The 26,186-nt window shown below is 40.6% G+C and overlaps 2 protein-coding genes across 4 annotated transcripts in view; one reads left to right on the forward strand and one right to left on the reverse strand.

Moving 5' to 3' along the window:
* heph (polypyrimidine tract-binding protein 1 heph) overlaps window positions 1-26,186 on the reverse strand; it is a 303,250-nt gene that overhangs the window by 210,956 nt on the left and 66,108 nt on the right. For all 3 annotated transcript variants that reach the window (XM_089594070.1, XM_089594069.1, XM_089594068.1), the window contains exon 2: window positions 1,815-2,002. In XM_089594070.1, coding sequence (XP_089450196.1) covers window positions 1,815-1,895 — 81 coding nt within the window. In that variant the 5' untranslated portion in view covers window positions 1,896-2,002. The remainder of the gene's footprint in view (window positions 1-1,814; window positions 2,003-26,186) is intronic.
* Window positions 10,863-11,403, forward strand: LOC106646979 (nucleoredoxin-like). The gene is made up of 2 exons (XM_014363208.2): window positions 10,863-11,122; window positions 11,208-11,403. Exons 1-2 carry the CDS (start codon window positions 10,863-10,865, stop codon window positions 11,401-11,403), a joined length of 456 nt encoding a protein of 151 aa, XP_014218694.2.

Genomic DNA, 26,186 nt, shown 5'->3' on the forward strand with positions numbered 1-26,186 from the left:
CACCGACAGCGAGTTAAAACACTTGCCACGATCCAGCGGCGTTGTCGCTGGGAATGCGCCGAGCAATCCTCACCGGACCCCTCCCGCTCCCCCTTCCAACAAAATTGAGCTGTAAATTATCCGTGCGCAGAGCCGTGACGAGGCAAAACGCGGAAGGGGCCGTGGAATATTTACGAAGGAATTTTAATTAATCTCCCGAAGCTGCTCACACAGAGGAGTTGTTGTGAAAAACGGAAGAATCGGCGAAAACGGCATGCACGGAAAATCGCGAAGAATTCCGAATCGACGTATCGTTTTTGCGGGGAGGCTCGGTTTCAACTCATCGATGTGTATGGGAGTTTGAGCGAGGAATTCGCGTGTTGTTCAAGTTACTTCATTGCGTTCAGTTATGCAAAACGATTATTTTACAATTTTTAATTTCACCCCCGACCGTACGTATGAGTTTTTAAAATTTATAAATATATTTTTGGAATTTCAAGGGTTGAGTTGTAGTATTACATTAAACATACAAACAATGATTATTAAAATATATTTTTCAAAATTTTCACCCTACTCCTATATAATTAAAAAAAGGCTACTGGTTATTACTATTTCTCAAATAAAAAAATTTTTTTACACTAGCATTTTTTTCCATAGTTAGATGAAAGTAAATTTTTTTTAAGGTAAGTTTAAAAAACAAGCGCGAATTTTGTTTAAAAGCATAAAAGTTTTTAGACTTTTTGAGTAAATTCTTTCATAGATTTATAAGGACGTATGGTCGGGATGTACGGAAAAAAACAATGGCAAAAGTGGGGGGATTAAACAACGTTTTTACTCCCTGTGCAAATGTCCCACCGTTTCCAAGCCCAATACAGAGGAGCTTCGCGAATGAAAGCATTTTACTACCGGAGTGAAAAAGTACCTACCAAAGATTAAAAACAGTCCGTCGTAAAAAAAGAAAAAGTTGACGCGTGTAATGCGTTTCACCCTTTATCGCGCCCTTTTTTCCCTCGAGATGGCGAAACTTTCGAAAAACCTCGTTTCTTAGCTTTTACAACGCTGTTGTGCGGAAAGTTGGGAAAACGATGTATCCCTCCCTTTGATTTGGTTCCCAGAAACCGAGTCGTGGAAGGCATCTCGAGTGGATCCAAAAGAGAAATAGAGACTCGCGTGCATATCTTGGAATCAAATATACGTGAATACCTGAGACGACGGCGGGGGGGTAGAAAAAATCGTGCATATACGAAAGAGGCAAAGGAGGGCTTTCCCCTGGCTCGTCCCTTTAATCAATGAATTAAACGCAAACAAACCCCTCGTCCGATTCCGTCCGATATGTCGTGAAAAAGATGCGCACGACTGCGATAGCATTGAAGGAAAAAAAGCATTCCTCTCAGAGGGCGCATCTTTTTCCTTCCTCGAGCTGGTGCGTCCATTTAATTTCGTTTGAATACAAAACTTTTTTTTTTTTTTTTTTTTATACATAAATAATTAACTCAGGTTTCGATTGAAGATGCAGCTGGGTTGGAGAAATCTTTTTTCTTTTTCCATTCTTATTTTGTAATTTCAGTGAAAACTATATATAAACAATGATGACAACACTGCATTTGCCTATCATTGTTTGGAAGCTTTGAATGTCGTAGGTAGCTCGTAAATAATAAGGTAATAACGGCACCGTATGATTAAAGAAAAAAAAGTTGGCGTCTACCTCAGCCCAAATGAGAGTTGGCCCCTTCACGAGGCCGTCGACATTTGTTAGCGCACTAGATACAGTTAATCAGAGTGTTGATGGAATCGCGTCAGCCAAGCGGTATGCGTGAAAGGCTGATGAAATTTACCTTTATTCCGAGGGTCGGCGTCAGCATTCCGTAGTCGTGGAGGGTGGGAAGCATAACGGGGGGTAGGTTAGCCATCATCATCTTGTCTGCTCGCTTGTTTCTGGCCCTTTCCTCTTTTAGAATATCGAGGGTATCGAGAACTTTTTTGTTTTGTTTTCGTTTTTATTTGTGATTTTTACTTGACCTACCTGAAACATAAAACGATATGAAAATGAGTTGGAGAATTTTTTGTTTTTGATTCTTAAAAGATTTTGTTCTCAAATTGCACGCGATGCTTTCAAGAGCAAAGTTAATCGGTACAGAAATGTAAAAAATTATTTTATTATTTTTTTTTTTTTAATACATGTTGAACAAGTTCAAGTTATACAATTTTGAATAAGCGGATAGGTATTTGCTGAAAAATGATTAAATTTTACCATTTTCCCTGACTTTTTTAGTGAAAATGACGTTAATCGATAACATTAGTCGAGTGGAGTTTTCATTTCATTTATTCCAACAAAAGAGTGTATCTATGTTGTTATCCAATGAGATTGTCAGACATGCAATGACAAACTTGTAGACTATTGTCATACTTTTTTTTGTAATTCATAAAAATTCAACATCAATAAACAGATAGAATGTCCCACTACTATCCATGCAAAATTTTCGACGCTTCAAAAAAAAAAAAGTCCATACTCATCAGCAGCACCTCGGAATGTTAAAAATTAAAGAAATCCCGATAACTACGATCAGCCGAACGACCCCCATTCCCACCATTCACCCTCGCCAGCGTCAACCAACGATGCCCCAGTTCTTATTTCTCAGCTCGTGTATTACAAACATCTTCCCTCGCCTCTCCCGAGCGTTTTCAACGCCACCGGAGCGCCCGTAGCCTCGATCGCGAGACGAGCCAATTACAGAATTAATCCATTAGGATTGCCCCCAGCGCGCAGCTGCAGCGTCTTCGTGTTATTACACACATGGGCCGCATGCGAGGGTGCGCGTATGGTACACCCGGAAAATGGGAGGATCACACTGCTGCTCGCCTGTGCCGGGGGTCTTACCTCGGATTTGCTCCCGTTAAACCGAATTGGGCTCACAGCTACCGGAGGGATTTTCTCTTTGGTCGTGTGCCGTTGCGCTTTTGATTGTTACATGGCGTGCGTTGCCATGAACGTAATTGAAGTGTTGTATGAATATTAATCATTCCATCTATAATCCTGTATAAAAATTACAAGCTACTTCTAAACCAGAAAGACAATGTCTATAGTACCTACGCTGCCGTCGATTTCATACAAGTTGAACTAAAGGATTCTTCCCTGCATTGCGCCAACAACAACAACAACCACAACAGTAGCGATCGCAGAGCCCTCGAGACATCGATGATTAGACGACCAGACTGGATCAGTTGTGCGAGTAGGCGCTCGCTAATACAGCAATCCGGTTGACGTGCTGACATCAAAGAGGGTCGCGCCCGGGCGGAACATCATCGACAAGTGCACGAGATAACCCTATTCGTGCCCAAAGCTGTTGTTTCGGCGCTTGAAACGTTGGCTTCTGCTTCTCTTGATTGATCGACACTCTTGGGCGTGGATCCGTTGTTGGCTTCTCTCCTCTTGCTCCGCTATTGTATCACGCGAGCGGCCCACTGTGGATTAGTAGCTGCTGATTTGATTGAAGAAGAGGAAGGAGGAGATACATGGAGGGTTTTTATTCACAACTTTGAGTTTGTATTTTCAAAGAAAATTTGAAATTTTGGGCGCTCGAACTGAACCATCATCCATGGCAAAACACCTGTGTTCGAGACAATGGTATTAAGTTCGAGATGACGGTGATTTCGTGCCTACCGTTGTACGTTTCTGGTGTTTAAAAATATGTAAAGGAGAACTAGTTTGGGAAAAAAATAAGAACAAATAGCACTTTTGATTGCACGATTTGGTTTTTTCGCGAATATTACTTTCACATTTTCATCGGCCTGTCCAGTAGATTACGAAGACTGACTAAAACAAAGTCTAAGAATCTCAAGCTTTTCCATGCATTGTCTTCCTCGATATTTGTTTACGCCAAAGAAGGAAGAAACACTCGACTAAATTATTTTTTACTTTCTCCCTGACAGACACAAAACATTTTTTCATGTAAAATTTCTCCATCTGTTCGTTCGAAGGTAAAAAATTTTTAATTCCGTGCACTGGATGTAGGACTAGATTCCCAGCGAGCGACTTCCTTGCTCGAATAATCATTATCATCCCGGCCATTCGCACGTGCCCAGCTCGACTCGCGAAATCCCCCGATCTAATCAGTCCACTCAAACACTGCACTTCCTTCCTTTCCCGTTTGGCTCATTCCCGGGTACCAGCTAATCTCCAGGAAAACCCCCGGAACGCTTGTTGCATTCGTTCGGCAAGTAGTTATACCAACCAGTTGCCAAGGCAGGGGGAGGAGGAAGATTTCATCAGAAGTTAAGTAACACGAAGAGAAAGGAAAAGTCTTAGTCTGACGATGAGTAAGACGCTGGATGGGATAGTCCAGTTAGCGTCACGCGCTGCAAGACATGTAGATGCGAGCGAACGACACGATCAAGGTAGGAATAGTATTGATTTCGTGCGAGCTTAAACATACCTCAGAGAACGTGGTTGGAAATGGGTTTGTAGTACGTGAAAAGAGGGTTTGAAGTAGTTTTGTGAAATAGTTATACGATTCTCCACGATGTCTGACTAAATACTGGTTTGTTCCACTGATTTAGTTGGTACGTAAAGGTAGGTTTTTAATTAATTTTTTCATGATGGTTATGATATTATCATGCAAAACAAATAAGTACAAAATCCTGCAAGTTACAGACAAGTATATTCATTAGTAACTATAGCAAATGATTTTAATTGTTTTCAACAATTTTAACTTTCCACTACTTTCAAGGCATTTTAGAGAAAATAGTTTGTGTTATTAGTTATGTCCTATGAGAGAAAAGAGAGTTCAAAGGAATTTGGTGGAGGAATTACGCGTCTACGCGATCCGTAGGTAGTGATCTTTAATGTCTGACCATACCGGGTTCGTACTACTGATTTCATCAGTGCGTACGTAGAGGCGGGTTGTTTTGTTTTGTCTCGTTTCTTCATCTAAGCCGTACAGACATGTGAATTAATTGTATATTGTACTTGCATTAATTACTTAAATGTATTCATATTCATGCTTGTGAAGTTTTTAATTGAATCGTTGCATTGATTTTACAGAAATTTTATTCGTAAATTTCGGACAAACAATTGATCTAATTTAATTAATTAGTGATTTTTTGTTTTGTTGAATATGTAACGTAGCAGGGAAATCCATTCTTTGTTTCATTTATTTTTGTTTGATAAGTTTTGACGAGAATTATTATTTTGGCATAAAAAGGTATAAGTTCAGATGAATAGGGCTCTAAAAAAAAGCTTGATTATTATTCAGAACGAAAGGTTTGTTGCTGCAAATGTAAGTAATAACGTAAAGTGCACATGTTAATAAAGTATTTTCTCACTACTTTAGAGCCCCAGAACACGGTATTACTTTTTTTACGACGGAAATCCTAGTAAAGTTTCGCGAAACGAGACGAAAAAAGGGAGGGTAAAAAATTTAATTAACAGCTACTCTCTCCTTGTACTGCATTAACCTCAGCTTGGCTGGAAAAGGCGGGTGTATGAGCGGAGGATAAAAAAAGTAAAAAAAAAGCACCGTAGGTTTGACGAGAGAGATTTTGCGACGACGCGTGTTTTTCAATTACTTTGTACGAGTCCTCAGTCGACGACGAGAGAAAAATAGGCGAAAATCGTGGATGCGCTGAACATCGGAGCATTAGCCCGGGAGGGACGATTTGCATTTCACCGCTAATACAGGAGCGAGCAGTGGATGACGGAAGAAAAAGTAAAAAAGCTTTTATTTTACCAGTTTAACCTGTTCTGGAAAAGAAATTAACGATCGATCGCACCGATATAAGACAAATTTTTTTTTTTTCAGCCTTTTCTCGTCTGTAAGTAGAGAGGGGTAGATGAGAATTTTTTTACCAGTATGACGATATTAGTAAATGTCGTATTGAATTAACGATAATACGTTTTTTCTTGCATTTAAACTTATACTAGGTACAATTATTGATGAAAATTGTTTAAATCAGCTTCGTTTCTTTGAGTATTAAAACTTATACTTAGTAGACGAAAAAAATTTTTCGGTTCAACATTTCAGGATTTTTTCTCCTTTAAGATAAATGTCCCTATTACGACCATAAATTTCATCATACTTGCTTCTTTGATTTTTTTTTCTTAACTGTGAGCTTTAACAGTAGAAATTTTGGTATTAGCTGATGCGCTATAAAATTACCATTATTATTCTAATTTTTAAATATAGTTCTTAATTGTTAAAATACTTTATTTTATAAAAAGATTATAAGACCAAAATCTACATGATTATGAAACGTTTTACCTATTGTTTCATATTATGCTCCTGTTTATGAAACTTTTTAAAAAACGTAAATTTAGTGTAATATTTTAAGACAATTAAAGTTTTTTCACTTGCATAACACTATTTTATTTAACAAAAATAATTATATCATTTACTTGTTTACTAGAAGTATATAAATTCCTTGTTGAAGTTTGGTGCCATAATACGTACAGTTCAAAAGATAGGTTGTGTACGACTTTTTCCCTATTTATGGAATTACCTTTCAAATTGGTCATTTATTGTATGTAAAATGAGATTTTTCTTGTGAATTCATAAAGATACATAAAATAAACAGCTATAACAATTTTTTTATCAAGTTAGTTGTATAACAATAAATACATGAATTTTCATATTCCATGAATAGGGACATTTACCTTACTCGTTTTGCCAAGCAACATCTACTTGAGTCCAAATGACATCTTCCACAGGTGTATTTTGTTTCAACCATATTATCGCATTTAAAATCATAGGCTAGTCATGAAAATTCAACCAAACATTTTCCAGCTTCTCAGTGGAGAACCCGCCTCGCCCAGTATATAGGACACGCGCGCAATTTCACGCTCGTGTGTCGGTCCAGCTACTACCACTAAAACACCCGGAGCTGCACGCGCAAAGAGCAGACTCTATTAACTGCTTAACGAACCAAAATTTATCGCGTTATAAACTCCCTCCTCGCATTCCGGGGGTGTGGGCTCCCGCTCTTTTTCGAGTCGGTCGCTCGTGAAAGCCGATTTCGCGGAAACAGTCGAGCCGTTCGTTCATTCCGTTTCGTCGTCGTTTTCTCCTTTTTTTCCTCTTCCGACTCGTGCCGTTTGTTTTTATTGAATCGACGTTACCCAAGTACACGCGAGGAAGCCCCTTTTGCGCGCCGATCATTAGCGAATCGCCTTTTGTAAAGAAGCGAAATTCACACAGAAGAGAGCAATGGGCCCTTCAATCCTCGAGTCGTTGAGATTGAATGGCAAAATTGTTTTACCAATCTCTCTCTCAGGGGCTGGTTTTGGGTTATCGACGATTTACCATTATTTTGAAACTTTTCCCCTTTCGGTTGATCATGTACAGCTTTTAATCCACCTCACATGTAGACCGACTAATTTTTACTTGTCAATCAGATGGTGTATTATTTTAGTTTTTCCCCTTTTTTTTCTAAGCAAGCGAGTGGCGTGACTTTAGCGATTTACTAAATTGTACCTATATAACATATTTTTGAACTAGCCATAACAAACAACTAATTTTTTTTTTCTCCTTTGAATGACTGAATAATTCGAAGAAAAAAGTTTCCAAGGAAAAGAAATAGGTAGTAAGAAAAAGTCATGTTAAACATAAATTTTAGGATAGAAAACACCCCAGATCTACCCCAGACAAATCAAAACTGATAAAACCCACGAGAGCCCAAAATTTCACATTAATTCCCAACAACTGTTTATTGAACGGTAAAAGTATCGAAAGTTTGAATCAGATAGATCCCTTGTTTTAGCTCGCTCGAACAACTTCAAAGTTCCCAAAACCAAACACACGATCAAGTTCCAAAAAAAAACAAAAAGAAAACAATTTCACGCCCTAATCACCCGAAAGCCCGTGTCACAGTGACACAGATACCCCGATGGAGCCCGGCAAGTGGATAAGATCGGCGTACAGGCAGGCGCGCAGCGGGTAAACAGATAACATCGCGCGCGCGTACAACAGCACGGGAGTCAATCTCGCGTACCCGCGTGCACACGCGGAAGGAAACAGAGGCGGGGGAGCGCGTCCTTTGAAATTAGCCCGACGAAATCTCGGGAGCTCACGCGAATGACGGACCCCCTCCTTGCGAGGGTAGGTGTAAAATTTAATATCGGCTACACCTTCGGAGCGATTGCGCCGCGAGGGCGTGTCAATTACCTCCGGTGCACCTGCGCGTATACCTTTCTGTACGCGAGGGTATTGAAGCTCGAGCTGGTGCACAGTTTTTGGAGGCTAGAGAAAGGATCGGCAGAGCAGTTTTGACGGGCCGAGATCCTTTGTAGGCGCGCGAGCATAATTAAAATTTTCCAATTAAGAATTTTGATAAGCAAGAGCCTTACTTTCGAGGCTGTCGCTCACTCGAGGAGTTTATCAATTTTTCCTCCCTGCCTTCCTTCCTCATCTCCGTCTCCCTTCCAATTGATTTGAAGCAGATTTTGGCACGATTATTTTATGGATTTTTAAACACTTTCAATAAAAATGTTTTATTCATCATTAACAATGTAATGTGGAAGAAAATTTATTGAAGTTTTTTTTAAAAACTATTTTTCCTTTCAAACTTCAATGCAATTGTTTCAACTGGAAAAAGTTTTATTACTTAGCACTGTGCCACAAGTGATGATTAGAAAAAAATTCTTTTCAGCGTAAGTAACGCAATACACGCTGAGCGAAAATTTATTTAAAATAATGAAAAAAGTATCCGTACTCAGAAGAGTACGAGTAGGGTAGAAGTATTTTGTTATACATTCCTCCGCTTGGAAAACCCTTTTGCGTTGTCCGAGTCCGTGCACTCCCCCGATCCAAATGGACAAGCATCCTCTACAGTTGAAACGAGGTCACTACCCAACTCTTACCACAAATTAACGCTCATGTGTACGTTTTCTTCACCAACTCGTCAGTGATACCGTGACTCGCGATTACGTTGCGTGCAGGAAGTGCAAGGATATAACCCCATTCTCAGTTTTACCGAGAAAGAGAGAGAACATCCCACCGCGTGCAGACACGGCTTGTTGCGAGCTTTCGAAAGCTCGTCGAGAATTACCAAGCTCTTTTAAACGGCAGGCGAGCAGCACTCGTAACTCAGCTGATGATTAATTAAGCCCGCAAGTGCTGCAACTCCCGGTAAGGCTCGCTTGTACAGCGATGGAAACTGCGCCCATGAATGGAGCGAGAGGGCCCTCTCTCCCTTTGTCCGTTCCCGAGGAAATTTCGCGCGGCCTCGGGCTCTTTCCGCGCTTGTTCTTTGCGAGGAGGGATCCAACTCTTTCGTAAAACACTGGGGTGGAAAAAAAAAAAATTAGCAACAACCCTCCGCTGTGCTGTACAATAACCCCTTGACGCTCAAAGTTATGGCCGCGTAGCAACGGACTCGCTGCACGAGCGTACAATGCACCCAGCGAACACTCGCCCCGGGAATTTCTGGCGCGCGATCGTTGAGGCTGCTGTCAGAACAAGCTGGATTACCTCGCTCGTGCGATGGCCTATCGGACGCGCTATGCATATGATGCGGCTGTTGCTTTGCGCGCGGCTGTGATTACTTGAATTTGTGTTGATGAAATGTGCCGGGGTGTTGGTTCAGTTCAACTGTTTCGGCAGCTCTGCCGATTTCAATGGGTTTTTTTTTTTTTATGGAAACGATTAGCAAATAGCACATACACTCCACAAATTTATTTCACAGCGCACTGAGAGGAAAAAATAGTAATAATTACTGTGCTGTAACGGTAATCTGGTGTCATTCAGTCGTCTAAGGACTTTTTACTTTTGCCAACCTCACAATAAAAATCACTGTACTTACAACAAAAATTACTCATCCAAACAATAAAAATTATTGTTCAAACAGTAAAAAGTCTCTAGACGACCGAGTAGTACCAAATTACCTTCATAGCACAGTAATTGTTAGTCAGTGCGCGTTAGGTTTACCAAGAGATGTTTTGCGTGAATCGTAGCTATCCTGCCCTCTAGATTTCATCCTAAAATGTTGCATTCTATTCTAGAGATGCTGCTCTGTTTTTCATAAAAGTTCGTACGTAACGTGTGATGTACGGAAGCAATTGTCCTGCAGAGAAATTTCTGGCATATCTATCAAAGGTACCAAAGCCCGGCTTGTTTAAATTCCCATCAGCGGTACACACTCGTTTCCAAAGCGTTGGACCCCACGTTCGCATTGGAGATACTCAGAGAGTATAGCGTATCGAGTGAGTATAAGAGGGTACGCGTGGCTTTCGGATTAACCTAGGGGGGGGGAGGGAAGCGCGTATTTGAAATTCCTGCGTTTCGAGGATACGAGAGACAGCCGATTATTCCCGCGGCGTTATAAGTTAGGAGCCACCCCCCCTCCCCCCTCTTGACGTAACACCAAGTGCCCTACGCTCTTGAGTCGAGCCTCGTGGAGAGCTGAAGTTTAGCTTATCGCGAAATTCTCGGGCTGCCGCGCGGAGAGTGTCTTTGGGGGCTATACCTACGATAACCAAGTTTTCCGCGTTTCATTGTTGTTATGCTGTTTAATAGCGTCATATGAAGCTTAAACGTACTTGGACTTGTACTCGACGGACGGAAGCACGTGACCTACGGATGGCTATTACGGAATCACCTTGAAATCCATTTATGTCACCCGACTCTGGTTACATCGATTTTTCGCGCGTTGACTAATTGTTGTTTTTTTCCATTTTATCTTACACTTCAGCAGAAAAAAATGGTTGCTTACATTACCAAAAACGGCGATTAAATCCCGTGACCAATAGACGGATGAACGGATGGTCGTTAATCACTCGTGTACAAAAACTACAGGTGGGATCGGAAACCGATAGTCGCTTGTTTAACCTATCCCTGGCCAAAAAAACTCACCCAAGTATCTCTCTCTACTGGCATAAAAAAAAAAAAAAAAAGATGGAAATCCTAAAGGGAAATTTCCTCGTGAACGCTAACGAGGAGACCGTGATAGCGAACGAGATAATCCGTTCGAGCGAGATGATCGGGTTGTACTTCTCAGCGTCGTGGTGCCCGCCCTGTCGGAGTCTCCTGCCGCTGCTAAAGGCCACTTACAAGGAGGCGCGCTCGCGGGGCGCCAAGCTCGAGGTGGTGTTCATCCCCTCGGACTCGGATGATCAGCAGATGACGCGCTTTTTCGTCGACAATCACGGGCCCTGGTGAGTGTCTTTAATTTCCGTCGAGAGACACGCGTGTAGCAGCGGCGGATCTAATGGACGAGAGTCTCTTGATCCGGAAAAAAAGGTTCGCTGTGCCGGTGGGACCGCTGACTGTGGCTTTGAGGAGGAAGATGCAGATCCACGCCATACCCCAACTCATCGTCGTCAACAACCGAGGCGAGGTTGTGAGCAGAAACGGCAGGGCGGACTTGGAGGGCCACGAGGACCCGCTCTCGCTGTGGTTTCCCAGATTGAATCGCGGAGCTGCCGGCGAAAATTAGTGCGGCAAAACCAAGACGTTTTTGTACGCTAATAAAGACCCGGTGTGTACCTCCTCTTTTGCTTCTGTTGTTGTACTCCAATAGGTTATGTTGGATAAAGAGATAAAAAACATCTTCCAATGAGCCACAGTACCTCGATGGCAAACCTACCACGAGGTTGGAACCACTTCAGCTTGACGTCTCGGTGTACACGGACGAGGAACACAAAAAAATTTCTAAACCTGATTTTCTAATTAGCGAATTTCTCTCGGCTCTGCTGTACCTTTGGACGCAGTGAAACTTTGCAAGTGGTATATAATACGACGCACCGCGAGGGGACAATTAATTAGATAGCGCGGGGGGGAGAGAGAGAGAGGCTCGAGGAGCGATGATTGCACGCGCGTGACGTCAATAAGTCTGCCCTGTGAATTTGCGAAGCTTATCGGCCGGGCGAGCTTATGCGTGTCGTATAATGAAAATGTAGGGCAGGGGTGGGGGGAAACGCACACGCGAGCGATTACTGTGCTTTACGGTTACGGGGAAAGTTTTTCAGGTACGCTGGAACGACGCTTAATTAATTATGGAAATGAGCCCACCCCCTCTCCTTCCCTTGATCCTGGGCTTGGCGGAACGCAGGATCTCGATATGAGGCGCTTGGTGCATATTCAACTGGGCCGGGAGTTGCGTTATAACGTGGGATCATTATCTCGTGGTTTTTGAAGTCCTTTGGATTTATCGTAAGGAAGTTGTTCACAGAGGACAAAATGTTGGGTTGTTCATTGCAAGCTGTAGTTATACGCGCACTAGCTTGTGACCTGTTGTATAATTTTTTTTTTTTTTTTTTTTTTTGGAAAACCACTTGTTTCACATTTTATCACTAGATTTTTATATGATACCATCACTCTCCAGAGCCCATTAATTTTAAAGCCATTCGAATATTGTACATTTATGCATCGTGAATTCGTACGACCGTGCGTAGTGTGCGAATGACTTTTCAAAAGCTGTCTCGCGCGATCAGTCTGACCATTCGTTGACTCGTACTCCTGAATTTCTATTGTATCGGTGATTAAAACGCGATAAACTTCGCGATTCATTTGTGTGGGCGTATCCGACATTTAAGCGAGATAAATCCTGTTTCTGTAAAAAATTTTCAAAGTTTGAACACGTTTTAAGCTTTTTTAAATTAAATGAGGGTACTTGGGATCAAAGAACTGGTAGTTGGAAAATCGGGTCGATCCAGCTAGAATTTTTTTTCGAAAGTCTCGCAGCTCCAACATTTGTTTTTCCAACTCAACAATCCTTGAAATTAAAATCCCCCCTCCGGCGGATGCGCTTCGTTCCCAGCAAAAGCCCCAAAAACCAAACTTGCGGCATCCGGTGGAACGATGTTTCCTCGAAATTCCAACGCGGGCTTCCACCCATCCACGCTAATTACTTCTTTCGATCGGTTAATTGAAATCTCAAACGGCGGGACAACACAAGTGCAGGCGGCTCCGAAAAATCCCGCTAATGATCGAATTTCCCGCAAGCGATATTCGGTTTCGATATTTAATTGGAAACCGCGTTCAAAGAGCTCCTCTGCCGCGGAGTCGAAGTAAAACAAACAAACGAAAAAACGGCCTCGGTCGAAAACGCGGGTATATATATGCCTGCCACTCGCACATTTGGCTCGAGGAAAAATCGAAAAACAAAGCGAGCACGTCAATTATACGAAGCGACACACAAACAGCTCGAGCCATGCTAATGACGCCCCATCGCGTCCAGGTGGAAAAGAATGACAACGGGGACGATCGTCCGAGGGAGTTTTTCCTACGCCTCGTTATCCCCCTTGGGACATTACTGCTTTTGAGGCCGCCTCCGTCCATCTCGACTCAGCGCTTTCTTTTACACGGGAAGCCGTTTTCTCTCTATTGTTACTTGACGAGCGCTGCTCCGAATAGATCGACCAGTGTTTGCTTTTCAATCGAAATTTTGTCTGTTTTTTTTTTGCTCCAACTTTTGCACACGAGCATTAAATTCATAATGACGGGTGAAAAAGTTGGAATCGCGTGCTTGTACAATTTGTATGAAATTTCAATCCAGAGTAGTACAGATGGACACATTTTAATTCACATATCAGCAAAAGTGTGTATATACTCTCGGCTGACAGGTGGAGGTGAATTTGGAGTATTTCGCGTTGGAGCGGCTTTTGTTGAAAAGCACGACGGGAGTGTTTTAAAAAACGACAGGAGGATACTGTATATGCTTCCGTGCTCTGCTGTGCATTATTATTGTGTTGTTATTAATAAAGCAGGGAATTAAAATAATTAAGCTTCGCTTTCGAGGTAAAATCATCGATGGAGCGAATGGGTCAAACGAAATCGCATTCATGTTACTGTCCGATGATGAAATATTTTAAACGTGCTCTTTACTTGCTCAGCTTAACCATTTTTAAATCATTTTTTTAATTCATCAATAAATGCGTATGATTAATTAGATTAATGGTACGTTTGTGTGAAGTGGGTATAGTTTTGCTTGAAAAGTACAGTGAAGAGGGGCTAATTAAAAAATGATTCATAAAAATGTACAAATTACATTTCACACGGTAGATTATTGAAGAATATTGTTTTCCAGTAATTTTATTTTTTCAGAAGAAAAAAAAAGACGAATATGGAGTGTATTTGTGTTACGCGTGACGTTATACGGGGTATGTCAATTTAAAATCGGATATGACGTTACACGTTCATGTTCAGGTGTATTTTTTTTGTTCTATAATTCACCCGAGGCATCTGGGTATTAAAATCAATAGTTTTCTCTCTTTATCAGATCTAATAAAATATGAACTTAATCTTATCCAAAAAAGTCACTTTGAGCAATTTAGCTCTAAAACAAGAAAGAAAACTTTTTTTCTAATTGATCAGGAGTTGGTTAATCCGAACAAGTAATTTTAGATAAATACCTGCAATAAAAAATTTCCAACTAACCAGCTTCTGCTGCACGATCGATCTAGCTTCGTGCCCAAAAACCCTTATTCGACGATTAACATTGCCCACATTACCCTTGCACTTTCACGAGATATATATCCTGTGTAAGGACTTACAGGTAGTGTTTGCAACAGTCGCTTAATTTATTAATTTTTTTCACGAGAGGATAGCCACTCTGTTCCATCATTTTCCTTCAAAAACTATGAACCGCGCGTGGTATATTTTTTCCTCGCCCCAACGCGTCTTCCCAACTTTCAAAGATTATGGGCACTCTTCCGCGCAGTGTCTTTCAAAACAACGAGAGCTTGCGTTTCTCTCCCCCGCGCCATGTATGCTAATTAACCCGGGGCACACGCGTCTACCGAGCAGAACACCGGCGCCCGCGCTCACGAGTCCTTAAACTCCCTCTCCTCGATCCTTATGCGCCCTGACGCGCCTTCCCTACGATGTTTTCCCGGAAAACTCGCTCGAGCATATACTCAGCTACAGCTCGCGTCGTTAAACTTGCCCGAGCCCGCGGGCGACTCGCACAATGTACATCGAGGGTATGCATATCTTTGCTCTCGGATGGAATTACAAATAATGTGGGACCAGAGACTTTTGAAGATTCGTTTAAAGTTTTTTTTTGTTTTCTTTTCACAAGATGCCCCTTTATTTGCAGTTGATGGGCTCGTGTTTTTGTTCCAATTATCGTCCACGAGGGCGTGTTCCTTGGTCGCTGTCGCGATGAATTGGTCGTCAAGTTTACAGTTTGTGTGTTGTGCTGTGACAGAGAAACTAATTTCCCTTTGAAGAATAAAAGGAAATTTTGTTTTCTGGAAAGTGAGTTTTTGTTTTTTAAATTTGCTTGTGGAACTTGTTCATTCAGATAAAGGTGAAAATACCGATGATTAGGAACTTATTGTCTTTTCACCAAAGTGGGGGTCTATCGATTAAAACTCCTCAGAGGATCAACCCACTTAATATATTGTGCTCGTGAATGGAATATAGGTAAAGGAACAGTGAAGTGAGGATTGACCTCAGATTGAGCCTAACTAAGAATTGAGGGTTTTTAAACTTTTTCTCGATCTTTACACTTACACGCCCCAACGTGATTCTACAACGTTGTCATCGGTTCACTCTGCTGTATCAGTATTGGAGCTAGATGCACAACATCCGTCAAGGAAAATTTTTCCTGTGGAGAGTGTTTCATAGCTTGAAGACTAGGAGTTTAGATGAACCATCAAAATTTGAGTCTGTTTTATGCATCGCTTGACTTGGGGTTCCAAGAGTAAATTGGTACAAAAAGGATGCTGCTGTAGGTATGTCTACTATTTACCTCTATGGAGCTCACCTTCAATAATCAGAACTATGGATAACTTGAATCTGAACAATTGGTGTGTGAAAATCCATCGCACACATGAGCACACACGTTTATCGTGGCCCGTGCACGCAATCTTCCCAACAGATCCAAGAATGTCCATTGTTCGCCCTCCACAGGTGCGTAATACACGTCACGTCACTTTGGTCCATTTAATTTTTACCAAGTCAAAAGCACGGGGCGGAATATACGTAAAACACGGCGACCGAAAACGAAGGAGGAGCGAAAAGAGGAGGGAATAATTAGCGATTTCGCCTTTCAGCCGGCGAGCAACAAGCGCACCTCGTCAGTGTCGAAAACTGCCACGGCCACCCCCACCCCACCCCACGGTACAACAGTTTTCGTGAAAGGGAGGTATATATTGTGTGTACATGTATAGAGGGGGAGGGGGAGGAACACTGCAATCGAGCAAATGGACGCGGCACCGCCCGCGGGCTCAACAATGGCGCGATCAACAATTCCGTTTGACGAGCAATTAGATGCGCGCTTTTTCGAGCACGGCCTACACCGAATAGCCCGGGGCTTCCCCTCCACCCCTTACGTACCTTTTTCCCTGTGTGTGCACACATACACGCGCGTGCACACTTGGTCCGCGCGTTGTTGATTTTTAGGGGACGGTATATGTACGCGGCTCTATTGAATATCCGACGGTAATAGCGATAGCCCCACGGAGGACGATTGTTTTTTAAGTTGGCGTTGAATTGAAATTCGGTGATACCTTGAAAAAGGACGTTTAAGCACGTTCGGTTTTTTTTTTTTTTTTTTTTTTTTTATCTAGTTTTTCGAGCTCTAGTTGCTCTGTACTCCAAAGAGTATGGTTTTTTTGAAACTTTGAGGGGATGCCTTTAGGTGTACTCACTATCAAATCCAAGTATATGTTAATGTACTCGTTTAAAGGCGTGTAGTCGAAATTTCTGTTTTGTATAAAATGCATTATAGTAGTCTTGATAAACGTTTTAAGGAAAACAAAAGCGATGCTTCGTAAACTATTGCACCTATTTTATTTAACTAAACAATATATTTCTTTAACGATTGGCGTAAGAAGGCTGTAGAGATTAAAACGTTTGTGAGCGTGTAAAATTTGAGATAGCCAACTTTTCACTCCACAGCTTTTCTTATTTGATTTTTCCTATTCAAAAGTGTCCAGTTTAATGAAACCATTGGCGCATTATAGGTTTGGTTCTTACCACGATGTATTTTATAAAAAAATAATAATTCCAACTACACATTTCAAACGTGAACTTCAACACACTTGGGTTTACAGACAGTGCTGTATTTTTAAAAGGCCTAGCCATACAATAGTTGACGCATTGGTGCCTGGAATATGAGTTTTTAATATGGAAGTATCCAATCTAACTGCAATTTCATTATTACATCAAGAACTATACTTCTGGTTGCACCAATAAATCAATAGATTTTTACGAACGTTTATGAAAAGTTTTGAACTATCCAGTTGTAACGTTTTTGTAAAATACTTAATTCAATCGAGTTGAGGAAGACGTACAATGTTCTTACAAAAGTACCTTCGCGCACCGCAAAATATTAGTCCATCAATTCAGAAGAAGCCCCAGCGGTGGATGGAAAAATACAAGTCCATCTCGAGGATAAATTTTTCATTGTTTTCGCGAGCCGTTGCAGCTGTACATTGGAGATACGATCCTCCGCGAGGTACGTCTACTCTTCTTTTTTTTTTTACCGTGCACGCGTTGTAATTTTTTTTCTTTATCTCTCAAGGTCCAGATACAACGGTACTCGTTACCCCGGCGTTTGTGTTTTTTCTTGCGGTAAAAATTGTATAGCGCATCGTTTCTTTGTTTGGTAAATTCAATGAAAAACATTCGAGGTGTACGAAATGTTTTGAAAAAACAAGAGCAGCTCAACCTCCTACGTGTACCAAAGGCAAAAAAAAAAAAAAAAAAAAGAACGATCTCTGTGCATCGTTGGGGAGTAACATTGCATTTTCTCTTAAAAATCGTGTATCCCTCCCTTACAATAAATATTTTCGTAAATTTTTTTTTACAAAAATGGCCCCCTTGCACTCTTCACAGCGAAAAAATTTTACGATATTGGTTGTATCGATAATTCAAACTCATTGCGTTTGTTTACGTTTTCGCATTGCTTATGTATAATGTGTGCACCGATACTATTACGTATTCAGAGCAAAATCGAATACTGTATGGCTTCGTGTTTACGTATCGGATCGTCTTTCACAAGTAAAACGCGATCAATGAGAGATACTTTCGAAAAATGAAGAAAATGGCTGTATTATCAAGGGCTTGATCTGAACTAATAAACAAAATTACACGTGCACAAAAGATTTTTTTTTTCCGTGCATTTGTTCAACGTTGAAATCAGTGTCCATTTAGCTTGTTAACGCGATATTTTTAAAGTTTTTGAAAGACTTAACGAGACGTCAAGGTCATGAAAAGTCTTGGATGACTGTGAAATTTTGGAGACTTTAAAAGGCATTTACGTGATTGCTTTAAACTCCTTTCGAGACTTTTGCAGTTTTTTTCAATGATTTGAAGAGTGCGTAGCCTTAACTTGGTGATAATTATTAGTGACTGTTTTTTCGCTGCAGGAAAATTAAACCCAAGCTTGGCGTTGATTCCGGCTTTCTAGTATAAAAAAAAGTACCCAAGCCTTATAAGGTGCTCCAACAATTTCTAGCCGGGCAATTCATAAAATTTCCGGCAAAAGCGGACCTTGACGCGTCTTGGCACCTGCACGCGCGTTTCCGCGAAGCGCCACCGTCCCATCTCTCTTTTTCTTGAAGTTTATTAACGAGCCGCAACTCCCCGTCGCTTTATTATTAATTTCGCTCTTCCCACCCTCCGGCCAGTATACATACACCCCGCCACGTTTGCAGTCGCACACCCGAGCTCGGCGGCGCTGATTTATGAGGGCCATTTTTTTCAAGCGCCGGCTAATTGTTTACGAGCCCGGTAAATTCTCTAATGAAGAACGACGAGCCGTTGAATTTTTCATCGCTCGACGCTGGCCATACGCGTGCGATTTGCTTGCGAGGGGTGTGCGCGCGGGAGTAGTGCGGTAAACAACGCGATTTTAATTGCGCGATCGGTGCGTTTCGTCAATGGTAGTGATGGTGATGACGAGGATTGACGGAGTCTCGCGCTTTTGGTGGGCGCTACTAATAGATTCTCCATGTGTCTCGGGTGAAGTGTAGTCCTGACGTTATAAGGGTACCCCTCATGTTTCTAATACGAGGCTCAAGGGTGGATCTTGTTTGTTTTCGACCTTATTCCATTATATACATGGATGGTGCTCAGAACCTGAATTTTTCTTGGTTGGTTTTTTTATTCTAATTTAATTGTTTACACAGCTATGCCTTTGAAGCGAACAAAGTCTTATTGTGACATTTTATAAACAATAAAACGTACATGTATTTATTTTAATTTCATTAAAAAACTGAAAACTTTCTACTTGTCTTTTCCGCAACTTTACTGTGGAATTTTGTTTTTGTTAATTCGATTAGTCGGATCGGAAATTTGCTACTGTATAGTAACTCCCGTTAACGATTGGATTTTAATAATTTATAGGTGAGATCAGCACGTACGAAATTAACAAAATTAAACAGGAATAAAGAACTTATGGAGGCAAAAACTAGAAAAATTTTGGTTTTTTAATAAATCAATTAAAATAGTTTGAAAACTATTGAGAACAAAAGGACGTATGGGGCGCCAAAATTTCCTATTGATCAAATACAATACATTTTGGATTTGTAAAGTGCCGTTAGCTTCACTTGTTTAAAAGTTATGGCAACATAAACAATTCAATTGGTAGAAAAAATAAGTCCAGAAAAATTCAAGTAAGAACTCCAAAAAAATTTAAATCTACATACTTGTAAAATAAGGTAAAAAAACAAAAAAAAACAAGGTTCATCATCCTCGGATTGCTCAAGGGAGGGTACGTAGCCTCAGGACTAGAAGTGCTTTCTGAACAGACGCGGGGAGAGTTGATGCCTCGAGTTATACACTCTACTGACTGCACTATCTTAGTCAACGGTAACCTGTTTAGCCTCTCGTTGGTGTCATTATTACCTGTTGAAAATAGGTAAACGACAGAAGAAAATTGTTTGCACCGTTTGACTTTTCACCGTAGATCGTTAATTACCTTGAACGTTTGAAAGCAGCCGTTACTCACTTGCACGAACCACAAAAAAAAAAAGAAAATCCACGTCACCGTCGATCAGAGGCTCATTTTCCAAATCCCCGAAATCAGAAAGTCTCCTCGGACCCGTCAAAGCCACGGGCAACCAGGATCGAGAGAGGGAAACTCGAAATCTCAAAAAGCGGGAGAAAGACCAGGAGGTTTTCTCGAGTGGCGAACAGCAGCACTTAGCCGCGGTTCGTTAGACGCTCGAGAGATTTCGATCGCACGGGACACTTGGAATTCCAAGCCGTGCCTCCCTTTCTTCCACCCGGGACTTTTTGCCGAACGAGATCACGGGGTCGTAAGTCCTGCGTTTGCTGCGCAGTATTTCTTTCTCTCTCTCTCTCTTTCTTTTTTTTTTTTTTTTCATTGTCCCGGTAACGAGGAGCCGTTGCCTTGGAAAGTCCTTTTGGGCGAAATAAACGGGGAACGTAATCAAAAGCTAATGCAGTTTTCCTACAGTGTAGTATATAGTTGTTCGACCAAATGCCGGTAATCGCCTTTCTATCGGTGCCAAAAGAGTTGCGCGTTTTTCATGTAATGATTGGTGAAATAGTAAAGTAAAAGTTTTTTTTCGTGCAGTTTTTCATTGATTTCAGAATTCAATTCAATTTTAATGCAGATGGCGTTGAACGAAAAAATTTTTTTTAATTTTAATTTTCAAGCTAGGTTAATTTTTAATCGTTAGTTGGGCGTTAATAAAAAAAAAACTACGTTTGGTTTGTTAACGAGGCCATTAAAATTATGTTTATTTTTTCTCATTAAAAAAAAAAAAAAAAAGAAAAAACTACTGTAAACATTAAAGCTTGGTAGTGGGGGTTGTATGACGTTATAAAAGTTGTATAACTCCATCGCTACATACATTCTACTAGTTTGTGATGTCATGCGAAACTTTAAAGAGCTTGTAATTTCGTTTTGAGTGTAAAAAAAGTATGAACCCAAAACATTTTGTTTTTTAATTTACCTAAAACACTAGGAAAAAAACTAATAATATTTTTTTTTTTTTTTTTTCAACTTCGAATCAGCGATTAATTTTAATGATGCGTTATAAGAAACGAAATTAAATATCACATCGGAAAAACGAACCAATCGTGAGTTAAAACGCAATTTCCGTTGTAATTAAAAAACGAGAACACCATACTGCTACAAAAATATATTCACGATGATAGCACTTATAAAAACTCGGTGAGTCACTCGTTCATAGTTGGATAAATAAGGTGTGGTACTTATTACGGAACGACGAGTAGCAGAGAGTACGGAGAGGCCAAATCGAGCGTGTACCGCGTTCGTGGATCGATTTCATCGTAATCGACTTACCACTCGAGAGAAGCCGACGGTTCGAGGAGTCCGCACCAACTGTGGCACTCAGGGGCGACAGGAGGGGCGTAGAAATCGTCGAACCTGGGAGAGCCGAAAGAATAAGTTGCACAGCTCCAATGGGGGATATTGGGCGCTCGAACATCCGTTGCTTCCGTCCGATCTCTTCGTCCAACTTGGCTTTGTTGTGACGTAATTAAAGACCAAGACGTCGAGTGGTTATGTTCTTTCTCTTTTCCACCCCTGCTTCTTCCTCGCCCCTGCTTTTGGGGCATCCTCTGATCCCGTGATTGTTTTGCTCTCTTGATTTTTATTTGATGGCCGAATTTGGCTGGAGCGAGTTGTTGACCGGAGCGGAGGATGGCCTTCGAGATTAGGAGGGTTGCTCGTGTATTACCTACTTTGTTTTCTACCAATTAGTAAGACTCAAATTGGTTTTAGCCTGGTTTTTCGTGTCACGTTACTTTGTTGTTGGTAACAGCTGTTTTGATGCACAGCTTTGTTGGGATTTACCAAAAGACAGCTTAATTTTTGAAATCCACCAATAGTGTTCACAAAAATATTAGATGGACAACGGAATGGGGAACAATCAATAACATCAACTTTGGGGACTTGGCTATTAAAAGAATAATAACATAATTCATCCCTCTGTCACTTTAGTCATAAAATGTCAACTTTTAACTCTTATTCACAAGTCATTAGGTATCCCTCTTTTAAAAATAGAGTATAATAAAGAATTAAACTTTATTTAATTAAATTAGCACTTAAAAAACATAAATAAATAATAATAACAATAATAATAACAATTTACGAAAATCTTGAATTATTTGAATTATAACAAAGTTTTTAAATGTCTTCCCAAAGCCTAGCAAAGGTATTATTAAGAAGTACTTAATAATAACGTATATTGGTCTTTTACCTTTAAATTTATAAAAAATGTTGGAAATTGTGGTTTAAAAAATGAATAAAATTTCAATGAAGATTTTAATGTCTTACACGTTTATAATGAAGATAAAAAGCTGCATGTTTTGGAAACTGTAGAAATAAATAAACTAAGAAACGGTGGAACGCTATGAAATTGTCAGCTATGGATTATAATGATTTACCTTTGTTAAATTTGAAACTTGTAAAATTGTTTATATATATCTCAACTCCACGATGATAAACATTCACTTATCTAACATGTTTGTATTGTTATTTGTTGATTTGCGTAATAATACCGTCCACAGTAGCCACATGCTATTTGTTTGAAGAAAATACAGGGTACCGAAATAGATGCTAAGATAAATAAAAAACCGTTGTATGAAAATTAATTTGAGTTTTATTAATTTATACACTAGACAGTGGAGATTTGTCAAGTCAACATCGATTCGATTGAAAACTTTGTTTTCGTTTGACCGAATAAATTAAATTTTTGTACTTTAATAAATAGTATATACTTTATTTTCAATTTACCATGATACAATTGGTTTCATGTAACTGAAGGTGGCTAAACGACTGATTTATTGGGATGGTCTTTGATAAAAAAAAAAGAAGCTTTGACGAGCTTGAATCCCCAGAATCCATATCCACGATCACCTTCACACGACCCCGTAAAATATATCATAAATCAATATCAAGTGTCACGCGACTCCTGATTCTTCAATAACCCGCTTAAACAATCTCGCCGTCATTACCTCAAAATAACACTGCGCACAAGAAGCGCTACAGCACAGGTCCCGTCATCCATCCATCTCCCTTTCTCCGTCTTCCGTAAACCTAATGCAGGGTCTCAGCATCAACGAACCAACGAAGCTTTAGCGCGCCAGTAAACAGATACTGCGTGTTCACCTTGGCCGAAGTAAATAGGGGAGCCCCCCCTCGGTGTTGTACGTAGCCTTGCGGCTGATTGGTCTCGAGCTTGCGCGCGCGTGTGACGCCTGATTTGCCATTCGGCTCTCCTGGTCTGTATTATTCAGTGAGACTTTTTTCTTTTCTTTCCCCACCACCCCCAACCCCTTCTAGCTGTCACTTTTTTGTTGCCCGAGTGCAAAAGCGAGCGATAAAGTGTCGGGAGGTTTTTTGAGCGTCGGCCCTTCTTTCGGAGCGACGGGGGTGGTTGATGGGTGTACCATCGCGGATACAAGTTTCTTGGAGCTGCTTAAGCGGAGCAGGGAGTTGTTTAGAAATGTGCATGCTCTTGCGAGCCATCGAGTCTTTTTTTCACCCCCTCCCCCTAAGATTACATCTCGGGCTCTTATCGTTTTAAATTGATCAAATGGAGATTGCACGAGTGTCGTGAGAAGATTTTTTTTTTTCTTTAGCTACGGGTGTTTGGGTTTTTTTATTTTGTTGTCAGTGATGAATACGTGTTGTGATTAAGATGCAAACTCAAGAGGCAAGTAGAATGAATTTTTTTTACTAAGTACAAAAAGCCAGTTCTTTTTTTAACCCAAGTCAATGGCTCAAGAAAAAAGCCCTGTATCAAATATGAAAAAGTGGCCCAGGTTTGCTGTTCATTATTTACAGAGCTTTTGCGCAGATAAGGAAGCATTTGTGTTTGAAAATGTTTTCTTTCCATCTTACACAGTCGTACAAAGTTTGATGAGAACTAATAATTTCCAAGACCCCTTTTTTTTCTAAACATTAACTTTTTCATCGTAATATTACCAAATCTCAATTGTCTCATAAAAAAAAAAAAAAAAAAAAAAATTATACACTCACAGGTAACATACAAATTTGCGTCTCTCGTAGCAGCCCATCATCCTTATCTACAAGACTTTCTTACGACCCCAGACACCGATTTGTTGTCCCGTTCGGCGCACCTGCCGTGAATTTGTCGCGTATAACCCAGTTCTCGGTGCTGTAAATCGTCTGGACACACAGAGAGATCGTTTACATACAAATATACACTTAGCGTGACAAGATCAGCGAGTCGCTGAGCAAGTGTTTGCCCCCGCGTTGATACGGTTAAGCTGAACCTACATGAAATCGCTGTACCTACTCCAAAATTCGAAACTGGCGAGATTCGTGTTTTTGATGGGTTTATCGTTTCCTGACGATGCATTTTCATCGAGAGAAGGTAATTTTCCCTCCCATAGATTAAGACTTGTATGCATAAAGCAGCAATGATAAAACAAGTTGTTGATAATTTTGGATTATAAAAACTGATTGATAATCTACGCTGCAAAATTAATCAAAATAACCATCGAATCCATGCCTATTGAAAGGCATATTTTTTATAATTTGTTTATTCATAACCATGCAGTCGGGAATAACGTTTTTTTCTCAGTTGATAGAAAAAACTGTAAGGTGTTTGGTACGGTTTTTTTGTTTGTAACAGCTAAATCCTTAAAAATTCAGAAGTAATAGATAAACTAAAATTACCTACGTGTCCGAACATAGGGCAATTTACCCTCGTATGTTTGAAACGAAGCAATTTCTCAAGTCCGCAATGGTCATTGGAAAGAGATACAGATTCTTCATCGATATTTTTTTTATCACAAAACTTTTCCCCGTACATATATATCTCATCGTAATCCTCGCATTTCAATGTAACTTGTTCCAAGAGTGTGCGTACGTGATTAAATTTTTTTTGTCCTTTCCTTCCGCCCCCCCCCCTGCAGGACTTCTCTCCGCGCTTTCATTCCCTGCGTCCCGTGGGGCATACACGTCTTTTTCTCTCCCCGGTCCCGCGCACTTGTTCAACTCCACTGATTCCCGTGTCTTCGTCCGGCACTTGTGCAGCTTCTAACCCTCGACTCGAAAAAAAGGAAAATTGCCTCTTTCCTCTCAAGCACCACTGCGAGCACGATTCTTTATTTTCGCACTAATTTTTTATTGCTCCCTACCTCTATTAGGGGCTTTAATTTACTGCTTTTAACGAGAACGCGCACTTTCAGCGGCGGGGGAAAAGGAGAAACTGCCCGGATTCTGTAACAATGAATTACGAAAGAGTATTCAATTCGAGTGAAATTTTAACTCCAATGGTTCAAAAACCTTGCAATTAATCCTTATCGCTTTTAGGCTCGTCACTTGAATAATTGACCAAAATTTTATGAAGATGGGATTGGGAGAAAAAGTTGATGCGTGGGAGAGGTGGACGCGAAGGTTGCACCTCTTGAGATGGAGAGTGGCTACGTGCATCGTAATCAAATGGGACTTTTGGACCGCAAAATCGAGGATGGTTGATGTCACGTGGTAATTGAATGGAGCTATTTATGTATGTGGGATGAGATTACATAGTCAAAATGATTGCACGTGCGGCTGTGTCATGATGCCCGGAAAATTGTTTATAACCGAATAATAAAAAAAATTTTCAAACCCTTAGTCGTCCGTGTAAATTTTTTTGTACGAACGTACGAACTCTGCGTTCTTTTATAACTATATGCAAATGTGGAGGTATAGTTAATAGATCCACTACTTTTGCAATATAATTTGTCTTTTTCAAACAAAAGACATTGCGTGTGCTAGAATTTTGTTTTTTCATCGCAACTTGTTGTACAGATTTTTTCAAAGATTTTTATTCACTCATACTTGGAAAAAAAAAACCTTTGAGGACAAAGAAATGTCGTAAACTTTGTGATGAAAAAAAAGAAAAAGAAAAAAAATTGCATTTTGGGGTGGAACAATTTTCCAAAGTACATATCCCAAGGGGTGATGGAAGAATTGTTTATCCTGCATGACAAAAAACGTATGGTACCATACGTAGGTACGACCCAGTCGACTCTTGGGTATAACTCCGCACCACTGAAATATACAATGCATCAAACGTCCCCGGTGCTATTTGAACTTGATAAATCAGCGCGGAAAATTTCCATCTCCCAAACTCGATTCCCTATGCATTAATCTCCGATATACCCGAGAGACTCTCAAGGTATGCGCAGCGTTATAAATAAGTCATGCGGGGAGGGAAAGAAGGAGAGGGGTATAAGGAGCGCCGTAGGGCTGTGTGGCATTAAAACATCACGTCACGCGTGCCTTCACGGAAATCTCTAGAGTTTGTTCCTGGG

This window comes from Copidosoma floridanum, unplaced genomic scaffold (assembly GCF_036245765.1).
Source record: "Copidosoma floridanum isolate Cflo_tuat_1 unplaced genomic scaffold, Cflo_Japanese_pri ptg000020l, whole genome shotgun sequence".
NCBI lineage: Eukaryota > Metazoa > Arthropoda > Insecta > Hymenoptera > Encyrtidae > Copidosoma > Copidosoma floridanum.

Coding starts and splice junctions, on each gene's coding strand:
- LOC106646979 (XM_014363208.2), top strand. CDS start 10,863: ATGGAAATCCTAAAGGGAAATTTCCTCGTGAACGCTAACGAGGAGACC. Junction 11,123..11,207: donor GTCGACAATCACGGGCCCTG/GTGAGTGTCTTT, acceptor CCGGAAAAAAAG/GTTCGCTGTGCCGGTGGGAC.